Source organism: Theobroma cacao, chromosome 9 (assembly GCF_053813885.1).
Source record: "Theobroma cacao isolate CCN51 chromosome 9, ASM5381388v1, whole genome shotgun sequence".
Taxonomy (NCBI): domain Eukaryota; kingdom Viridiplantae; phylum Streptophyta; class Magnoliopsida; order Malvales; family Malvaceae; genus Theobroma; species Theobroma cacao.
The window spans coordinates 2989493-3008116 of NC_142647.1; the positions used below are offsets into that span (position 1 = coordinate 2989493).

The following is an 18624-nucleotide window of genomic DNA, read 5'->3' on the forward strand; positions in this document are numbered from 1 at the left end:
GACTGTTTTTGCTGCCTCAGTTTCACCAACGAGTCAAAGTACAAGCTGTTCATACAAAGACAAAAACACATCTTTTTCCACTTTTGTACTGGGAAAATTTTCCGGGAAAATACAGGGAGAACAGGATGAACATTAGACGATCCCAAGAAAATACCAAATATGCCAACGACTTGGTTATCATTTTTTCATTTCATTCAAAGGAGAGTTTATTATTCCTTTTGTTTTTAGTTCAAAGCTAAGCCACTGAAATCGATCAAGGTTTTAGTTTACTGTTTCATCTGACAGGCAAAGAGAATCGTATTTCAAGTAAGTAAATTTTAGTTTGCTTTGATTAGTTCCTTTCTGGGTTTTCAATGATTTATCTTGTAATTCATTTTTTTCTTCCTTTTTGGTGCATGACTTAACGCTTCAAGTGGGTTGTTGAAGATATCTGGGGAGACTGAATTTGTTTAGAATTTCTGTTATTGCGGTTTATAACCGTCTTTTGTGGAACGGAGAAAATGAACTCCAAAATGGAGCTTGATAAGAATAATTGTGGTAGTGATTCTAATAATGGTCAGTTGTTGCGTGACATTGAGGAAATAAGTAGAGCCCTTTACTTGCAAAAACCCTCATCAAAAGCTTTGGTTACCACATCAAATGTTAGATCTAAATCTGTTGGAAAAACCCGTCTTTCAGAATCAAAATCAAAGCAGGACTCAAGAAACCTCTGTGCTGATGTGATGCAGAAGGATAAGAAATCATCATCATTGTGGAATTGGAAGAAACCCTTGAAAGCATTAACTAATATTAGGCGTCATCGATTTGATATTTGTTTCTTTTTCCATGTGCATTCTATTGAAGGCTTGCCTGCCTATTTAAATGACTTTAGCTTATGTGTGCATTGGAAGAGGAAGGAGGAGGTATTGTCTACTCATGCAGCGAGGGTTGTGGGTGGAATTGCTGAATTTGAAGAGACGTTAATGCATAAATGTTATGTGCATGGTAGAAGTGGACCTCACAATGCAGCAAAGTATGAGGTGAAGCTTTTCCTTATCTATGCTTCCATTGTTGGTGCTCCAGGGAATAGTATGGGGGAGCATTGGATTGATCTCACAAGGCTGTTACCACATACTTTGGAGGATTTAGAAGGGGAGAAAGGCTCAGGTAAATGGACAACAAGCTTTAAACTTTCTGGCAAGGCTAAAGGTGCTACACTAAATGTCAGTTTCAGTTTCTTGGTAACTAGGGACAATTTAGTTGAATCTAGTGGCAACATGAATGCATCGAATTTTATAAGTCTAACAGAGATCGGGTCAGGTGCAATGGGACACGGTGGAGGTCTTCATGCAAGTAATGGGAATGGGATGCTTCACCATGTTGGGACTGTTCCAAGTACTGTAAACCACAGGTCTTATCTGTCACCCCTGTCTGTTGATATAGAGTTTGGTACTGAAGTGTTGCCAAATTTGGGAGTCGAACTTTCCAAATCTATAAGTTTTTTATATCAGAAACTTAATGAAGGGAATTTCCACAGCCCGTCAGGCTTAGATAAATTGTCCGAACATGTCGAGCCTCCGAAACCTAATTCTGAGTCCACTAAAGGCATAGATGAGTATGAAAACATTGACTTTTTTGTCATTGATCAGGGTGTAGAAATGTGTCAAAAAGATCCATCTAAATGTGAACAAAGTGATATTCAGATTATTGATGGCTCTGCCATCGAAACTATCAATGTGGATGAGATCCTTAAAGATTGTGACTCGGATGTTGATGAGGAGGCAGAACATGTTTTAAAGGTCCACAGCTCCAGTAGTTGCAAGGAGGTAGTGGTAGATGACTGTAGACAAGAAAAGAGAAATATATGGTCCAAACCAGTGACTGTGCAAGAGCTGGAGTCAGCTTTTCAAGACATGTTGCTTACAGAATCATCAATATCAGAATCTCCATCTGCTTTGGACGAGTTTATTGAGCATGAAAAGTTTACGGAGGTTAAATCAAATTACAAGGCTAGCAAAGTGACAAAGAAATGGCTAAGTTTGGATGATATTGCTGACACTGTGGCTACTGATTTCTTAAAGATGCTGGAAATTGAACATGATCCATTTAGCTTGAATTCTGATAGTGCTCTTGAATCTCCTAGAGAGCGTCTGTTGAGAGAGTTTGAAAATGAAGCCCTTGCCTCTGGTGACTTCATCCTAGATTTTGGTGCAGGAGGAGAGGAGGCAGAAATTGGTTCCACCACTCCTGGCTGTGAGGATATCTATGAAGATTTTGCTTTCTCTTCAGTTATTCTGCCCAGTGAGGAGCAGAAAATGGAAAGTCTGTCACTGAAAAACAGAAGGAAGGTCAACATGCTTGAAAACTTAGAGACTGAAGCTTTGATGCTTGAGTGGGGCTTAGATGAGAAGGCATTTCAAAGTTCTCCACATGTACAAACTGACGGATTTGGAAGTCCAATTGCGCTTTCCCCAGAACGAGGTGAATTACCTCCGCTGGGAGATGGCTTTGGACATTTCATTCCAACAAAGGATGGAGGTGTTCTGCGATCCATGAATCCCTCACTTTTTAGAAATTGTAAAAATGTTGGGCACTTGGTCATGCAAGTATCTAGAGCAGCTGTATTTCCTGCAAGATTGGGTACTGATATTATGGAGATATTACAAAACTTGGCTTCACTTGGAATTGAGGACTTGTCCTTGCAGGTAAAGACAATAATGCCTTTGGAGGATATTACTGGGAAAACATTGCAACAAGTTGTGCTGGGAGCCACGCCTAGGGCTGTTGTGCGAGAGAGGTATGTAGTCTTGTCAATTGCATGATTTTTTTTTTTTGAAAAGTAGGCATTTCATTTAACAACAGGGAATGACAACAAAACCCTGTTAGAAACAAGGTCAGCACCGTATTTTAAGTTATGGTTTTAAGTTGCTATTAGACCCATATCAACTTAAAATCCAGTCTTTGCAAGAAGAACACACAACAACAAAAGCATCCCAGCCATTCCCTATACAAAACACCCTTTCCAACAAAAACACAGGGTTCATGACAGATCCTATACATCAATTCAACCAAAAATCACATATCCTGTCACGTCAGTCAATTGCATGAATTTATGAAGTAATCTTGTTTTCAGTTTCTCAATTTCTTTTTTTTTTTTTTTTTCCGTTTTTCTCTTTTATCCTTCTTTTGCTTCTTGATATGCCTGTTTTATTAATTCAAAATCATTATGACAGGCAGGTTGAGTTGCAGCAAGAATCACTATGCGATCAGGATTCATTTTATCAGAGAAAGGAAGTTGAAGGATTTCAATGTTGCTGGAGCTATGATAATCTAAGCTCAGGCCTCGTTGGTGGTGAGATGAGCCCAGGTTGTATATCTTTGGAAAACCTTGTTCCATCAGCCATGAATAGGATTGAAGCCCTTGCAATAGAGGGTTTGAAAATTCAATGTGGCATGTCAGATGAGGATGCACCATCAACCGTCAGTCCTTTGTCCTCTAGCAATAAGTATTTTATTACAGGAAAGGATTCAAAGTTTGGTAAGTTTTTCAGTTTGGAGGGAGCTGCAGGTTCACAGTCTCTGGATTTCAGAGATGATGTTGATGATGTTAATAGATTAATGGGTCTTTCGATAACATTGGATGAGTGGTTAAGGCTGGATGCTGGAATTATTGGTGATGAAGATCAAATAAGTGACCACACGATGCAGTTGCTTGTGGCTCATAAAGCCAAGTGCATTGATTTGGTTAGTGGAATATTGACAAAACATGTTAACTTGGGTAAAGCATCTTGTAGAAAGCATGGGTTGTTGGGGAACAACTTTACGCTAGCTCTCATGGTGTTGCTTAGAGATCCCCTTCGAAACTATGAACCAGTTGGCACTTCAATGATGGCTTTAATTCAAGTAGAGAGGGCTTCTGTCCCTCTAGAGCAAGGAATCTGTAGCACAGAGTCTGAAGGAGATCAGGAAGAGAATCCTGAAGAGGATGGGGAGGAAAAAAAAGAAGGTACTCCATTTTTCAAAATCACCGAGGTCCATCTTGCTGGGTTAATTACTGAGCCTGATGAGCAGTACCTTTGGGGTACTAAAGCACAGCAACAGTCTGGGACCCGCTGGTTGCTTTCTAGCGGCACGGCTAAGTCCAATATGAACACATTTTCAAAGTCAAAGGCCATTGTAAAATTCTACCCACCGGTGATGAGAAAGATGCAGGCTAGGAATGTGCTGTGGAGTCTAACCTCTAATGTTCATGAAGCAGAAACTGGTTGGAAAGAATTGACAGATTTGGGCCCACATTCTAGAAACCCTAATGTCATCTTTCCAAAGTAAGGTGTCAAATTTGTTGTAGGTTGCAGTTTTTGACTACTCTAAGTGGAGCATTTACTAAGAATATGCCTTCATTTGTAGAGTTAACAGTGTAGGGCATTTCATTATTTCTGTATGTATGTATTAAGTTTTTCTGCACTTAGTTGGCAAGCTGTACAGCCCAGTAGGAAATCTAATTTGCATTTTTATGTCTATATACATGTAATCAGTTCATGTCCATTTGATAAATGAAGCATATAGGGAAAGTTTCCTGGGTTTTCTGTGCCTCTTGTTCTCTTCCAATACTTTGTTAATGATGCGATGAAGTCACATGCTCACCACAGGTCTATAATTATATTGATGATTCCGGTTGTTATTAGAAATATCAAGTGGTGCAAGTGTCAATACCGTCCATTTTTTTCTATGGGTTTAGCAACAGATCTTGGAACCAGAGCAAAAGAAGAGAGGCGGACTTTCTTCCCCATAGTTTCTCTTTTGTTTCGATTTTTTGGGTCCAAATATTGGATATCAGAGTCAACACATCCCTTCCCTATCAAAGCTGCAAATCTACCGTAGTATAGAAAGGTAGTGCAAATGAGAGATATCCGTAAAGGCACCTTTTATTGGTTTTAGAATCCTCTGATATTGTCGCATAAAACGAGAGAGCAGCTTTATCTTTAATGGACACACCAGGGGTAGGCGATGCAGCGAAATTTTATTGAGTTCTTGGCTTAGTCTCTTTAGAGTGTCGTAGCATTGATGGATGCTCATTTACTGTTCTTCAAAGTGGAAATAAAGATTTTCTTGCATAATTATATGACAAAAAGAGAACTAAAACGAAGTTTTTGACAAAAGAAAAGTTATGGAGATTATGACAATTGCCCATGTTTCATCTTTCCCTGCCTCTCTGAATTTAAAGTCGAGAAAGAACTTCTATCAGTGATGGATTCTAGTCTTCACTTTTGAGCAACAGGCAGTTTTGACTTTTGATACAATGGAAAACATGGAATTATGCACTATTTAAGATATAGTCTTTCAACCCTGAAGAGACTGGTGAAGTGGGTTAGCAGACTTAATTGCGGCAATTAATCCATTGTATTAGGGAAAATGCTTGGACTAATTATGAGGTCAAATCTGTTCTGCCCCCGGAAAGAACTTTGATATTTTCCTGCCCCGGACCAGAGTTTGGAGACCATATGGCAGCAATTCAGAAGCCCTCAAGTCGCTTGCCTTACTGATAATATTCTTTTGTGGATGAGACTATAATTGCTTTTTGGAGTGATTTCAAACTTTGATCTTTGACTTGAATTTCTCTTTCTGCACGTTTGTGGCTGTTATTGCTGGGACACAGAATTTATCCTATGAAAGGATCGATTGTTTGAACAGAGAAGTTGCCTCTTGGATATTAAGGAGGTTCAAGATTTTTTCCACAGAGCACCAGAAAAGGGTTATACTGGAAGTTCCTATTTGCCAGCATGGGGCGAAGGGGAAGGTTGTGTGGCCTATTACAGAAAATGGGCAGTATTCTGTTAAATCCGGATAAAGCACATTAAACGTTCTGTCAGAGATGATAATTCTAAGGCAGCATCATCTTCCCATGTAATTGACAAGAAAATTTGGAATCTAAAGGCACTTAACTTCCTCTGGGGAGTGTGCAACAATGTAGTTGCTACTAGAGAAAATCTTTGGAAAAGGAAGGTGGTGAGTTCTCCAAGCTGTCAAATTTGTGGTATTGACCAGGAATCAATTGAACATGTTATTTTGCGTTGTGGGTGGGCTAAGCAAGTATGGCTTGGGACTCCTTTGGCTCTGGGAATAAACACACCCGTGGGAAACAGGTTTGAATCTTGGCTGTTGTCACTTTGGGGGTAATATCAAGGACATAAGACTGAAAGGAACCATCATGACCAGACTTTTGGTTTATCAGTTGGACAATTTGGAAGGCTATATGTGAAGTTGCGCTTGAGCTTTCCTCCCCTAACCGTATCAGCATCATTACAAGAGCAGAGGCTGTAATTACAGAATTTTTAAACACCATGGCAGTTGCTCCTAACAGTTCAACAAATGAGAGTAGGCAGGCAATGTTGAATGAAGAGAGGTGGAAAGCCCCTCCTGTACGATGGATCAAAACAAATTGTGATGGAGCCTTCAGTCAAGAGAGTAAGGAGGCTGGAATTGGAGTTGTAGCTCGAGATAATACGGGTTGTACAATTGATGGCATTGGCAGAAACATCTGCGCAGAGTCAGGTATTTTAGTGGAGGCAGAGGCTTTGAGACAGGGAGTCCTTTTGGCAAAAGAAAAGGGTTTTCAGCTAGTGATCCATATGACACCCAAAGGTGCTTATAACGGAATTGCAAAAGAAAAGCAGTAGAGAAACAAATGAAAGTTGCTGCCAATAGCGTGGGATATTGGAAAACTAAGACAGCAAATCAGATTTTCCAAGCTTAGTTTGGTTTCAAGAACTGCTAATCAAGCAGCAGATTGGCTTGCAATCCAATCAAAGAGAATGGTGTCCTGAGAAATGAAAGCAACTCCATCATCTTTGGTCTTCATTCTGGATAAGGATGGATTGCCTGGGCCAACATGATTTGTTTTCTAGTTTCCTAGTACAACTAGAGTTTTCAGAATCTCGTATGGAGGCTGCGTTACTGATATGGACTTAAAGTGATTGATTTGCAACAAAATTTCCAATCTTTTTTGGCCAAAAAAGAAAAAAAAAAGAACGTCACCAATCGAATCAAACAGTTCAAAAGAATCTCATGTAAGATTTTACCGTCTCCAAGCTTGATTTTCTGTCTCCTAGCAACGTCTACCAATCCTGAACAAATTGGTATTTGTGTTCACTAATCTTGCTTTGTGCGGTTAACACGTAACAGGCATCCTTCTGTCAAAGTCACCAATGCTATCAGCTTATAATTAAAATCTATCAGTTGAAAACGGGGAGTGAAACTCAGGGTTCTGCCAGCCAACAAATTATACATAATAAAGCAATAGAAAGAAATAAAGGTGGCCAAACCCCATGTATTCCGATCCTGAGATCTTTAGTTTTCTTAACCATACATGAATTGAGTATCATGCTGAGGATCATGTGATCGATGCATATGTAGGCCTTCTGCAGGAGTACTGGCTGTAGGATATTAACTGTCAAAGAACTCGATGGAACCTGAGAAAACCACTGGTTCAAGAAGCGCTTTGGTGATTATGGATCCCCTCATAAGTTGTAATTACATAACTTGGATCCTCTCTGTCTCTTTCAACTCTTTTCTTCACGGTGCACCCTTCAACAGAACATCTATAATAGTTCCTGTTAATCAAATAATAAGAAATGAACTTCTGAGAGTTTAAGTTGGTCTCCTACGACTTGGTGCTACAGACTCAAAATCATACGTTAAACAGGTACTTTGGCAGCACTATTATTATATAGAATCTAGCAGTATTTCATCTTCTATTTATTTTGTTAATGGACGATACGAAGATCTTTTAAATTAGTTTGGCTTTGATTCATGAGAGTATTGGTCAACAGTAGTTATCATCTAAGAAAACTGATATGTCCAAAACTCCCAACGAATTTGAATAATCGGAATATATCTGATCTTAGCTGGCTTAATTGCAGCCTTTGTAGAAAATTATTACATGCCGCAATGATTAATCGTAGTTAACTAATATAATGAAACCTCTGAGTTGAAAGATTAAAAGCATACAAGCATAGGAAATACCTTGGGTTTGGGCTGTTCTTCACCATCTTCTTCCCATATTTCCTCCATCTGTACCCATCATCAAGTATCTCAACCTCTGACTTGGTCCTGAATGCATATCTTTCTTTGAATTCCCTCCTCTCCCTGATAGTTTCACTTTCTCCTGTTAACACAAGTAAAACAAGGAAGAAGGATGATTCTCAGTGACAACAGACTAATATAGGAACTTAAGATGTAGGTAATGAATTTTCCTACTGTTACCAGCTGGTCCTTGAAGGAGGCTGCTAGCACCAGCAGAATCATTAACTTCATTGGCTTGATTAACAGGATTCTCAGTTGTCCCTGAGCTGATTGCTTCAGGACAATCCTCCAGCCAACTGTCAAAAGTGAAGTAATCGTCAGGGAACTCAAAATTGGATTGATTGGCATGATCACTTTCTGGTGAGTCTGGCGGTTTAAAATTGACAGTAGACATCTAGATATCGAAAACAAAGGACTAATGTCTATACAGTTTTCGATAATGGTATACATATATTATTCCTATATGGCTTTATCAGCAAGGTGGCTTCGCCATGACCTTCCTGTGATATTGCAGGAAGCTTCAATGTTAATGCTGAATGCCTAAGAATTGAGATATTTGGGGCCCAGGTACGTACCTTCAAGAAGTTATATGGAAGTGGGGGCCTCCCAAAGGATGACTTGAGAGGAAGACTTCCTGCATTTGTTTGTGTGAATTTAGCTTCCAGTCTCGTGCTTAGACCAACCCCCTTCACAACGGTGTGAGAGAAGACAAGTCAAAAGTGATTGTGACTCGAAGATGATAAGATTATTCTGAGCTCTACATGTAGCTTGCTCCTCCCCCACCCAAGAAAAGGAAGAAAGTTGCTAAATTCCATCAGGAGCAGCTGGATTTTGCAGCTATATTTAGCGCCCAGAAGACTGAAGGCGATTGGCTATATGTGTGAATTATAAGATGACCAAAGACTTGATCGTTCAAAAGAGAATTATAGTGTGAAAGGACACCTAAGACCAGTTTGTCTTGACTGATTGCATGCAATACAGCAGACAACCAATCAAAAGGAACGACATAGTCGCCACAAACGAACTCTAAACCATTGCTCCCGATGACCTAATTAATTTTTACTTAACAGAAGGCAAAGCCGGTCATTTATCATCTTGGTCATTAACAAAGACTACCTATCCCTGTTGTTCACCATAAGGGCAGGCTACTTGACCACACCCCGAAGTTACACATGTAACTTCCATGGTCAGTGTAAGCTTTCCTAAGTTTCCCTGGGTTCTGACCAACTGATTGGCTTGATCACTCCCTATTTATTTATTTGTTTAGCGTCAGCTGTCGTAAAACCAATTTTTAAAATGACTTCCTGATCGAAAAAGGTGTAGTCAACAACCATCTTTGGCATAGTTTGCCTTTAGTGTCAAATCACCCCAAAATACTCCATTGTTTTCAACCATACCTCGTTCCTGGAAGCCAGACTGCAGACTCCGGAGATAGGGCAATGAGATGGTGAAATGAAGATAAAGACAACAATATCATCTTTATACCACAAGGAAGCTCATACATAATTCTGTGTGATTTGACAGGACTATTTAATTATGAGAATTGGCTCACATGGAATTGGCTTATTCATACATTGCTTTCATCAATTCATTTCTCGTTTTGATAAGTTTCGTTAACGCAACATAATACACGGTCCCCTTCTTATGGAGTCATGTATATATATATATATATATATAGTTATTTTGGAAATTAATTGGAGTTGATTTTTCTCTGATTTCATATGTAGGTAGCATGTAAACGGTGTTTCGTTTTAAAATCAAATAAAAAAACCATTCATGCACGGTACATGTTACATCAAATAGTACAACTTTTCGAGTCAATTTCCATCCTATTGGAAAGCGGGGAAAGTAATCTTTTAATTTTTATTCTTGACTAAGAAAATTGGTGAATATGAAATTAAAAGATATAATACTTTAAAATATTTTTAAACTATTTTAAAAAAATTAAATAAATTTTATTATTCTATTACTTTTAATTAAGTTTTTGTATTTTTTTATTTTAAGTCAAATAAACTTTCGTGATTAACAATTACTAATTAAAACGTCACTAGTCATTTTTATGTTATATGACACTACTGTAGATAGCGAAAAATGTCAGGTGACTATATCATTATGCTACATTAATATACTGTATCATCCTCCATCATAAAATATTAACATGTCATATCAGCACCACGTGACATATTAATTAATATTAGTGTGTCAACTATTAGTTATAAAAGTTTATTTGATTTAAAATAAAATTATAAAAATTTAATTAAACGTAATAAAAAATAAAAATTTAGTTAATTTTTTTAAATAATCTAATTTTTTTTTAGATATTATATCTAAATTAAAATAAAAAAACTTTTTTAGTACTACAATGTTAAAGCCAAGTCTTAATTATTACAACATTAAATTATTTTTTACGTTAAAAGTGTTAAAAGGATTGAACTTAATTTGAGCATAAATCTAACCAATTTGAGAGTTTAAACTTTTGATATTAGAATAAAATTTTATTATTTTTTTATTAATATTATGATATTTAAAAATATTTATGATTTAAAATTCTATTTGGGTTACATATATATAAAATAGCCATTCAAAAATATATATATTTCGAATAAAATCAAATAAACATTTTATTTATATAATAAAGTAATATTTTGGGCCAATCTTGGGCTGCAAATGTATTTCCTAGGCCCAATGGAAGAACGGCGCGTGTACACCTCTAGTCTTCTCAGCAAAACGGTGCGTTCCAATGCAAGTTGTAGGGGTAGAGTTCAGGTTTCTCTGCTCCCTCCTTCCCACTCTCTAGCAACAATGGCACGTTTCAAGGCGAAGCAACCGTCCGGGGCCGCCGAGAAACCCAAGAAGCCTCGGATGAGCAGTGCCGAGAGGTCAGCATACTTCGCCAGGAGGGAGGCGGCGAAGGTACTACGGTCCGTTCTCCAAGGAGACGCTCGTCGACGAGCCGTCGGCTCCATAAAGTCCCTCGTTTATAGCCCTTCTGTTAAGAACAAGAAGGCTACTTTCGCTCTCGTTTGTCAAACCCTCAAACGTAGGTTAAGTTTGTCCTTCTCTCTATTTCCATCAATGCTTCTGTTCAATGAAGTGCTCTATTTTTTGCATCTTTAAAATATTACAGCTAATTCATTGTTTATTTTTCATTTTGGGGCTTGATTTTTATTCAGATCTTCCTATAATTAAGGATGTGTTGGAGGCTGCTAACGTTTTGAATAGTAGATGGAAGGTAAAAAAATTTATGAGTTTTGAGGAAAACAATAGAAATGAATTTTTTTTTACCGTCCCTTGCTTGTAAACTTTCAACTGGAATGGTGGTAAGTGGTAGGTAACTGCTGCTTAGTAGAAGTGTTTGATAATGGTGATTATTATTGTGATGTTGCAGAGGCAAGAGGAATTGGTTTACATAATCACATATGATATTCTTTTTGGTCAGGTAATATTTTTGTATCTTCATTAGCTTCACATATTTCACATTTTACATTTGCTCTCGTCATATTGGCCACATTCGGGGCAATGCATGAACCTTCTCTGAAACATGAGCAAATTCTTCAATTCTAATGGTTCCATAGTAGGAGAAAGCAGGAGTTCTAGTCTCTTAAAACATAATAAATTTAGTGATAATTAAGCCGTTCTATGTCAGATGATGATGCTTTGTGTTCAGGCTTACAGAATCTTCTGCCTTCTAAGAAAAGCTTTATTTTGAATGCAAATAAGTGAATATGGTATTGGTTAGCTTTGTTTCTGCTGAAGTCCTGAATTTCTAATATTTTATCACCAGTTAATGTGAATAAGTGAGTTATGCTGAGGAGTTGTACCAATTTCTTTTAAGTAATGGTTTGGCAATTGTTTGCTAAATGGTGTATACTTTAATGTGCTATGTTTCTCAAGGTTCTGTATCTTTGTTGTTACACGTGTGTGGTAATCTTGTGGTATAAATTCTGATTTCTAGGAAATTTCATTTGTTGGTGATGCGGAGAAATTTCTAGTACAGAGGAAAGTTTCTCTTCAGTCTGTTTTAGCTCGGCTTTTAGTGAGGAAAAAGGTGAAGCGCATTGAAGACTTGATATATCTTTATCAGACTCCTGGTATGCGTCAAGATGTTTTCTTACATTCAAGTGCATCATTCTGTTGCTTTTGAAATCATTCCTTGATGTACAGCTTATTTGTCTATCGCAGATGTTTCAAAGCCCCGCTATGTTCGGGTGAACACGCTTAAAATGGGTGTTGATTCTGCCTTAATTGAATTAGGGAAACAATACATGGTACTTTCTGAAAACTATGCTAAAGCTAAACCTTAGTGGGGTATATTGAATTATTTTGAATGTTTTCATAGGTACAATGAGTAATATGAGTGAAGTAAGTGCAACATGCCATTAACCAGAGTCAATCTCTGATGAAACTAACTCATTGCCACTTGTTAGATTATCTTATTTTTGGTATTTCTACAGTTCATGTTTGCCTTAGTAGTAACCTTTTCTTTATTCTTTCTTATGTTTTTACATACTTTGCTGCTATCTCTAGCCCGCATCTACTTTTGAGGCCCTTAGTGGGGTATATTGGATTATTTTGAATGTTTTCATAGGTACGATGAAGTAATGAGAGAAGTAAATGCAACATGCCATTAACCAGAGTCAATCTCTGATGAAACTAACTCATTGCTGCTTGTTAGGTTATCTTATTTTTGGTATTTCTACAGTTCATGTTTGCCTTTGTAGTAACCTCTGCTTTATTCTTTCTTATGTTTTTACATACTTTGCTACTATTTGTAGTGTGCATCTACTTTTGAGGCCAGTTATTGATGTGTTTTATTTTGTTACAATCTTTCTTTTCTTTTAATAGGTGCAGAAAGATGACCTGGTACCTGACTTGTTAAAGCTCCCACCAAAATGTGATCTTCATGATCATCCTTTGGTCATGAATGGAAGTGTGCTTATGCAAGTAAGTGTTTAATAAATTAATGAATAAGTGAGCATTATAGTTGTCTACTGTTGGAATATTACTGTGACTATGCACTGAGAGCAGTTTCTCATTTTTTTGGTTTTTTTGTTTGATTCAAATTTGCAATCATATAGGGGAAAGCGAGTTCTATGGTGGCAGCAGCTCTGGGTCCTGAACCAGGATGGGAGGTGAGTTATGCTCATTGCATATTACTTGTTTATTTAGTGTTTTTGCTAGACAAAATTGCTACTTTATCTATTCTTTTTATATTGTTCCTTGTATATACAGTCATCCTTCTCTTACATTTGTCTTTGTTTAAAATTATCCTTCTCTATTTTGGTTATATGGTAGATGTTCATAAGGTTTGTGCTTGAATTTTATGTTGGCAGTTGTTTATAGTTTGCTTAATTCCAATTTTCTGTGAAGGTTCTTGATGCATGTGCAGCTCCAGGGAACAAAACTGTCCATCTTGCTGCTCTTATGAGAGGGAAAGGAAGGGTTATAGCCTGTGAACTGAATAAGGAAAGGATAAAACGTTTAGAAGACACTGTCAGACTATCTGGTGCACACAGTATCCTTACAGATATTGTTTGATCTTTTAGATTTATCTACTTAAGTACTAATACTTATTCTCTTTAACCCTGGTTGCTACCGTGGAATGGCCTGCAATATATGACTTGGAAGCTGCTCTGTTTGTAAAGCATTTTTTGACATTCTATCCTCATTTTTGTGATTTTCCATTTTCATTTGTTGTCATCTACTAGCATAGTTTGTGATCATTCTCCTAGTTGCTGTATGAAGACCTTTGTGGTCGTTTGCCATTCTTAACTGGGTTGTAGATGTTGAAGTTCTACATGGCGATTTTCTAAGCTTAGACCCAAAAGATCCTCTCTACTCAAAGGTAAGCATGATCTGCTTTATGTCCTGGCAGTAGTTAATATTCTTTAGGTTTTACATGCCTTTTTCTAAAGACACAGATGTTTGCACTTTGCTTTAAACTATAGCCAGTTGGGCTTTCAATTAAAGCCTAAGCATCTCATCCTGTAAGTGTGTGCAAGTTGTGTTCCTTGGTTGGAAACTTCAAATTGACCTTCTCTAGATTTCTTTTGACTTTATGGTTTTGTTTATTCTTTGCACTCTCAAGCAAATTTAACATTGCAGGTCTGTGCTATTCTTTTGGATCCTTCCTGCTCCGGATCTGGTACTGTTGCTGAGAGATTGGACCATTTGCTCCCATCTTATGCTGCAGGTAACTTGCTGATTCTTATATCTGTTAGTAATTTTATACATCTTTGTAGTATGTAAGAGTCTGGATTTTCTTAGGTCTTTTAATGTTAATAGTCTCTTCATTTTTTTTTTGAATTTCGGTATCGTGGCAAACCCTAGAGCTATTACCTAATTACCTTTCCAAGTATTAAAAATACGGGAAAACAGTATGTATAGATGATGTAATTTTCTCATTGTGTATTGCTATGTATATTTCTGTTTACACTGTCATACGACATTATCTTCCACTTCATGTATCCTTCTGGATTTGCAGTCATTAAAATTTGATATTTCCAATCATAAAGAAGATGAATTATATGCTGCTCATTGATTATAACTCTGCCCAGAGTTGTTCCATTTTTTCTCTCTTATCTCCATATCAAAATTATGCAGGTCAAGTAGCAAATACCGATGAAGAAGAGAGACTGAACAAGCTGGCCTCCTTTCAAAAGAAGGCTCTAGCACATGCACTATGCTGTTAAGTGTTTTTTTTTTTTTTCCTTCCTGTGTTTGTTTACTTTCCAAGTTTTGAAAACAGTTGGATATAAGTTTTTGATATTTTCTACTACAGTTCCACAGGTTGAGAGAGTTGTTTACAGCACGTGTTCCATCCACCAAATTGAAAATGAAGATGTTGTCAAGTCTATTTTACCACTTGCTGCATCCCATGGTTTCCAACTAGCAACTCCATTTCCCCAGTGGAATCGTCGCGGTCTTCCAGTGTTTGAAGGCTGTAAGTATTTTGTTCCGATAATATCCTTGTTGATCTCGAATGAATTCATGAGTTAAATCCTCGCTGCATTATTGCCATGTAGCTGAACATTTGCTCCGGACTGACCTAGTTGAGGACAAAGAAGGCTTTTTCATTGCCCTGTTCGTCAGGAAAGATAGAACCGTGTTGAAGCCTGATAGACCTGATTCTTCTCAGCTTAGTAAAAGGAAGAGACGTCTGAACAAGAACAAGGTGCCAACTCTGTTTGGTGGGATGTTTAAGATGTGGTTATATTGTAGACCAAATTTGAGGATTGACCAGAAAAATACGCCGTAATTAGGGCTTTAATAAAAAATTATTTTCCACTTAATATCTTTATTAAGAGAAAACGTGCTTAATTCTGTGTTTTCCAAAGTTGTTTTCTCATTATTTTAGAGTTTCTAAATGGCTTGGATTCTCTCCTTTTTCCCTTTTGAGTAGCATAAACTCTCTTTGACTAATTTTTGGACTATGTAAGGCATGAACAATTCCATTGATCATTGTTAACTGAGTATTCATACGATTAAAATAAGATAAGATATAAAAAGAATAACGTTTAGAATATTCCTTCATTTTCAGTAACATTCGCATTAGACGGCCATTGCTATCAAACAGACTCCAACATTAACCTCTGATGATAACAACACCAACCTCTGAGACTTAAAACAGAGAACTCACTGAAACTACTCTAAACCCCATTAATTATAAAACCTCCCCAAGCTCAACTCTCAAAGGTTGTAGGTAAGATATGATTTTGCAGCCATTGTTTCATTTTCTTGAATCGCAAAAACTCTATTCGAACTTCATTTCACAGTCAATAAGACATGAAAACATTCATTCATTCATCATTGACAACTAAAAATTTACCACTGACAATATATGGCATTGCATATTAAGTAGGAGAACAGAAAACATACAAGAAAAATATTAAAAACATATGTATTTCATCATAACCCAACATTCAACAGGAGCGGAACTACAAAACAGAAAACACACTCAGAACTCAGAAGCCACCACAGGAAACACAGAACTACTGATAAACCCAAATTATTTAAAGCCTCATAGGCCATAACCATGGTCCATAAAACCTTCCCCAACTAAAACTCTCTCAAGCAATCTTCACCTCAATGGTCTTAGGTTTCTTGGGCTCAGGCGGTGGCAATTTCTCCACAGTGACAGTCAAAACCCCATCTTGACACAGTGCAGAGATAGCATCAGCATTAGCATTCTCGGGCAGCACAAACTTCCTCATGAGCTTGCCGACCCGCCTCTCCATTCTCACGTACTTGGCTCCTTCTTTCTCTTCCTCTCGCTTCCTCTCTCCGCTGATCAACAGCACATTGTCGTCCTCCACTTGAACCTTGATGTCCCCTGATTTCAGCCCCGGCATGTCGACGATGAACACATAAGAGTTGGGGTACTCTTTGATGTCCGCTGGGGTCGCTGCCATGGCCTTGGCATCACGCACGTAGGTCCTTGATGGTACGTTAGTGGTCTTCTCCATGTCGTCGGGGAGGTCCATTATGTGCTGGAGAGTGTGGATCAATGGAGAATCCAAACCCATGATTCTGAAATCCATTCTCCTCTTCTTCGCCGCAGGAATCTTGGCTGGGATTGTTAGGATTTTGTTTTGGCTTTTCGGATGCGAATTTACTCAATGTCTTGGGTAGGCAGTGTGGATGGTTTTGCGAATTTATAAGGTTGGGTAGGAAGTTTCTGGAGGAAAATGTCGGGAGATTTCCAGAAGCTTGTATTACATTCTTTCTCGAATGGTTTCCGCTTTCCAGTACGTTTTGGAAGGTCTAGAATTCTCTTTTGGGCTAGATGGGCTTCGTTTTCATTGACTTTTGTCCTGGAATTAGGCAAAGATGAGTCTCGTTATTTTTTCCAAAATAAAAGCAGCTTTAATTCGAAACATTGTAGATAATATTAGTATTTAAAATAGTTTGGGCTATTGCTGCCCATTGCCCTTCAGAGAAGTAAAAAGGTTGGGCTGCTGCCCCCTTGGGCTTGTCTCTTCTAAATTGGGAGATTTTATTTACAACAAGACTCAAGAGGATCCTATTCCTTGGATAGATCTCAAGAACGTTTTTTGTGCACAGAATGATTAAAACATATTTTCGTACACGTATACTTTTCACTGTTTACATAGACATTCAAAGAGCAGGATTAAAAGAACAGAACCAGTCCGCTCCTCCAAAGCTCTCTCTAGAGTCCTGACACGAAAAACACAAAATAAAAAATAAAGGCAACACGAAACGATAAACTCACAACAACGCTCTCTTACACCTCACCAAAGCAAAAGTGAGCAGTCTCAAGCTGCCCTTATTTTAACCTCAACTATGGTGTCAGGCTGCAGCATAGCCTTTGACCTCTCAACTCACTTGCACTTCAACGGTCCTCGGTTTCTTGGGCTCTGGTGGTGGCTTCTTCTCCACAGTTACGGTCAAGACCCCGTCTTGATACGAAGCTGATATCTTTTCAGTATCAGCATTTTCTGGGAGCTGAAACTTCTTCAGATACTTGCCCAGCCTCCTCTCCATCTTTATGAACTTCACGCCCTGATCCTTCTCCTTCTCCCTCTTCCTCTCTCCACTCACCACCAGGAAGTTGCCCTCTTCAACTTGGACCTTCAATTGGTCTTGTTTTAGCCCTGGCATGTCAATCACAACCACGTATGCGTTGGGGCAGTCTTTCACGTCTGCTGGTGTCGCCGCCATTGCTTTCGCGTCCCGGATGTAGGCGCGAGAGGGATGAGGTTGGGACTTGTCGGCATCGTCAGGGAAGTCCAGGAGCTCATGGAGGGTGTCAATGACGGATGGATCAAAACCCATGACTCTCCAATCCATCTTCTCTCTGCTGGCTTCTTTTCTTTCTTTCAGGTAGAAAAAGAGATGTAAGGAATTGGTCTTTTAAGGAGGCTTCTTCTTGTGATGGTGTTCTAGAACGGTAGAGGACAACTCCTTGGGTTGATTTCTAGCTAGAGAAACAATTAGCCATCACTGCTGCGGTGACAGACAAATGAGTTTGCGTGTAAATTGGTTTACGGAGAAAAGGTACGCTTGCATGAACAAGGCTTTTAAGATACACGTCCACGGAAGGATTGGGCTGTTCGTTTTGGAGAGATGAATTGAGTTGTTAATTTGGCAGCGAGTCTAAAGCATTCGGTGATTGTTGTCTTTGCGCCGGATACGTGGTTGTCGACTGGGATGTTTAGAATCCACGTGGCGTAGGTCTTCAGGAGACGTGGCCACTGTGGGGATGTTCAACGAATACAATAGGGTTCAGTCAAGGGTTATAGAATCTAGGCCATTAGATTGCAGAATGCTCACATCGTCATTCTATGCTCACTGCTAGCTATTACTATGAATGACAGATGGGCTCTAGATATCAGCGAAGAATTTAAAGAGGAAATTAGTTCTCTAGACAACAAACAGAAACATAGCAGCAAGCCTGGAGCTGAGCAAAGAGTTTCAGGCTTTTAGTTAAAAACTTGAAATTTCAAACCAAAGACGAGCTATTTGGGCTAGAATCCTGCATATTGGCTATTTGGGCTAGAATCCTGCATATTGGCTTAGGCATTAACTCCAAAGCAGTAGCAT

General features: G+C 38.3%; 5 protein-coding genes across 6 annotated transcripts; 2 read left to right on the forward strand and 3 right to left on the reverse strand.

Moving 5' to 3' along the window:
* Window positions 1–4559, forward strand: LOC18588108 (light-independent protochlorophyllide reductase subunit). The gene is made up of 3 exons (XM_007012304.3): window positions 1–306; window positions 414–2776; window positions 3213–4559. Exons 2-3 carry the CDS (start codon window positions 501–503, stop codon window positions 4306–4308), a joined length of 3372 nt encoding a protein of 1123 aa, XP_007012366.3. The 5' UTR covers window positions 1–306; window positions 414–500; the 3' UTR covers window positions 4309–4559.
* Window positions 4560–7167: 2608 nt separating this feature from the next.
* On the reverse strand, window positions 7168–8611 carry LOC18588110 (putative WRKY transcription factor 59). Its single transcript, XM_007012307.3, has 3 exons — window positions 8242–8611; window positions 8002–8143; window positions 7168–7589 (listed from the first exon to the last, which is right to left on the reverse strand). Exons 1-3 carry the CDS (start codon window positions 8453–8455, stop codon window positions 7466–7468), a joined length of 480 nt encoding a protein of 159 aa, XP_007012369.2. The 5' UTR covers window positions 8456–8611; the 3' UTR covers window positions 7168–7465.
* A 2200-nt stretch (window positions 8612–10811) lies between these two features.
* On the forward strand, window positions 10812–15353 carry LOC18588111 (S-adenosyl-L-methionine-dependent methyltransferases superfamily protein). Of its 2 annotated transcripts, XM_018128044.2 has the most exons (13): window positions 10812–11101; window positions 11235–11293; window positions 11450–11500; window positions 12017–12152; window positions 12244–12329; window positions 12907–13005; window positions 13140–13193; window positions 13432–13576; window positions 13845–13906; window positions 14167–14254; window positions 14665–14748; window positions 14843–15004; window positions 15087–15353. In XM_018128044.2, exons 1-13 carry the CDS (start codon window positions 10864–10866, stop codon window positions 15317–15319), a joined length of 1497 nt encoding a protein of 498 aa, XP_017983533.2. In that variant the 5' UTR covers window positions 10812–10863; the 3' UTR covers window positions 15320–15353. The 2 variants fall into 2 exon arrangements, with proteins under 2 accessions (XP_017983533.2, XP_088665873.1); XM_088809747.1 differs by lacking the exon at window positions 15087–15353 and having other exon boundaries at window positions 14851–14993.
* A 583-nt stretch (window positions 15354–15936) lies between these two features.
* LOC18588112 (17.9 kDa class II heat shock protein-like) lies at window positions 15937–16894 on the reverse strand. Its single transcript, XM_007012309.3, has one exon. It carries the CDS (start codon window positions 16599–16601, stop codon window positions 16131–16133), a length of 471 nt encoding a protein of 156 aa, XP_007012371.2. The 5' UTR covers window positions 16602–16894; the 3' UTR covers window positions 15937–16130.
* Window positions 16895–17126: 232 nt separating this feature from the next.
* Window positions 17127–18129, reverse strand: LOC18588113 (17.1 kDa class II heat shock protein-like). Its single transcript, XM_007012310.3, has one exon. It carries the CDS (start codon window positions 17869–17871, stop codon window positions 17398–17400), a length of 474 nt encoding a protein of 157 aa, XP_007012372.2. The 5' UTR covers window positions 17872–18129; the 3' UTR covers window positions 17127–17397.
* Between the last annotated feature and the right edge of the window lie 495 nt (window positions 18130–18624).

What these genes read in the sequence shown, in the direction of transcription:
- LOC18588108 (XM_007012304.3), top strand. Translation starts at nt 501, where the DNA reads ATGAACTCCAAAATGGAGCTTGATAAGAATAATTGTGGTAGTGATTCT. An exon ending in AGGGCTGTTGTGCGAGAGAG is followed by an intron (nt 2,777 to 3,212) that starts GTATGTAGTCTT and finishes TCATTATGACAG; the next exon opens with GCAGGTTGAGTTGCAGCAAG.
- LOC18588110 (XM_007012307.3), bottom strand. Translation starts at nt 8,455, where the DNA reads ATGTCTACTGTCAATTTTAAACCGCCAGACTCACCAGAAAGTGATCAT. An exon ending in CCTCCTTCAAGGACCAGCTG is followed by an intron (nt 8,144 to 8,241) that starts GTAACAGTAGGA and finishes TTGTGTTAACAG; the next exon opens with GAGAAAGTGAAACTATCAGG. An exon ending in AAGAACAGCCCAAACCCAAG is followed by an intron (nt 7,590 to 8,001) that starts GTATTTCCTATG and finishes TTTGATTAACAG; the next exon opens with GAACTATTATAGATGTTCTG.
- LOC18588111 (XM_018128044.2), top strand. Translation starts at nt 10,864, where the DNA reads ATGGCACGTTTCAAGGCGAAGCAACCGTCCGGGGCCGCCGAGAAACCC. An exon ending in CGTTTGTCAAACCCTCAAAC is followed by an intron (nt 11,102 to 11,234) that starts GTAGGTTAAGTT and finishes ATTTTTATTCAG; the next exon opens with ATCTTCCTATAATTAAGGAT. An exon ending in ATGGAAGTGTGCTTATGCAA is followed by an intron (nt 13,006 to 13,139) that starts GTAAGTGTTTAA and finishes GCAATCATATAG; the next exon opens with GGGAAAGCGAGTTCTATGGT.
- LOC18588112 (XM_007012309.3), bottom strand. Translation starts at nt 16,601, where the DNA reads ATGGATTTCAGAATCATGGGTTTGGATTCTCCATTGATCCACACTCTC.
- LOC18588113 (XM_007012310.3), bottom strand. Translation starts at nt 17,871, where the DNA reads ATGGATTGGAGAGTCATGGGTTTTGATCCATCCGTCATTGACACCCTC.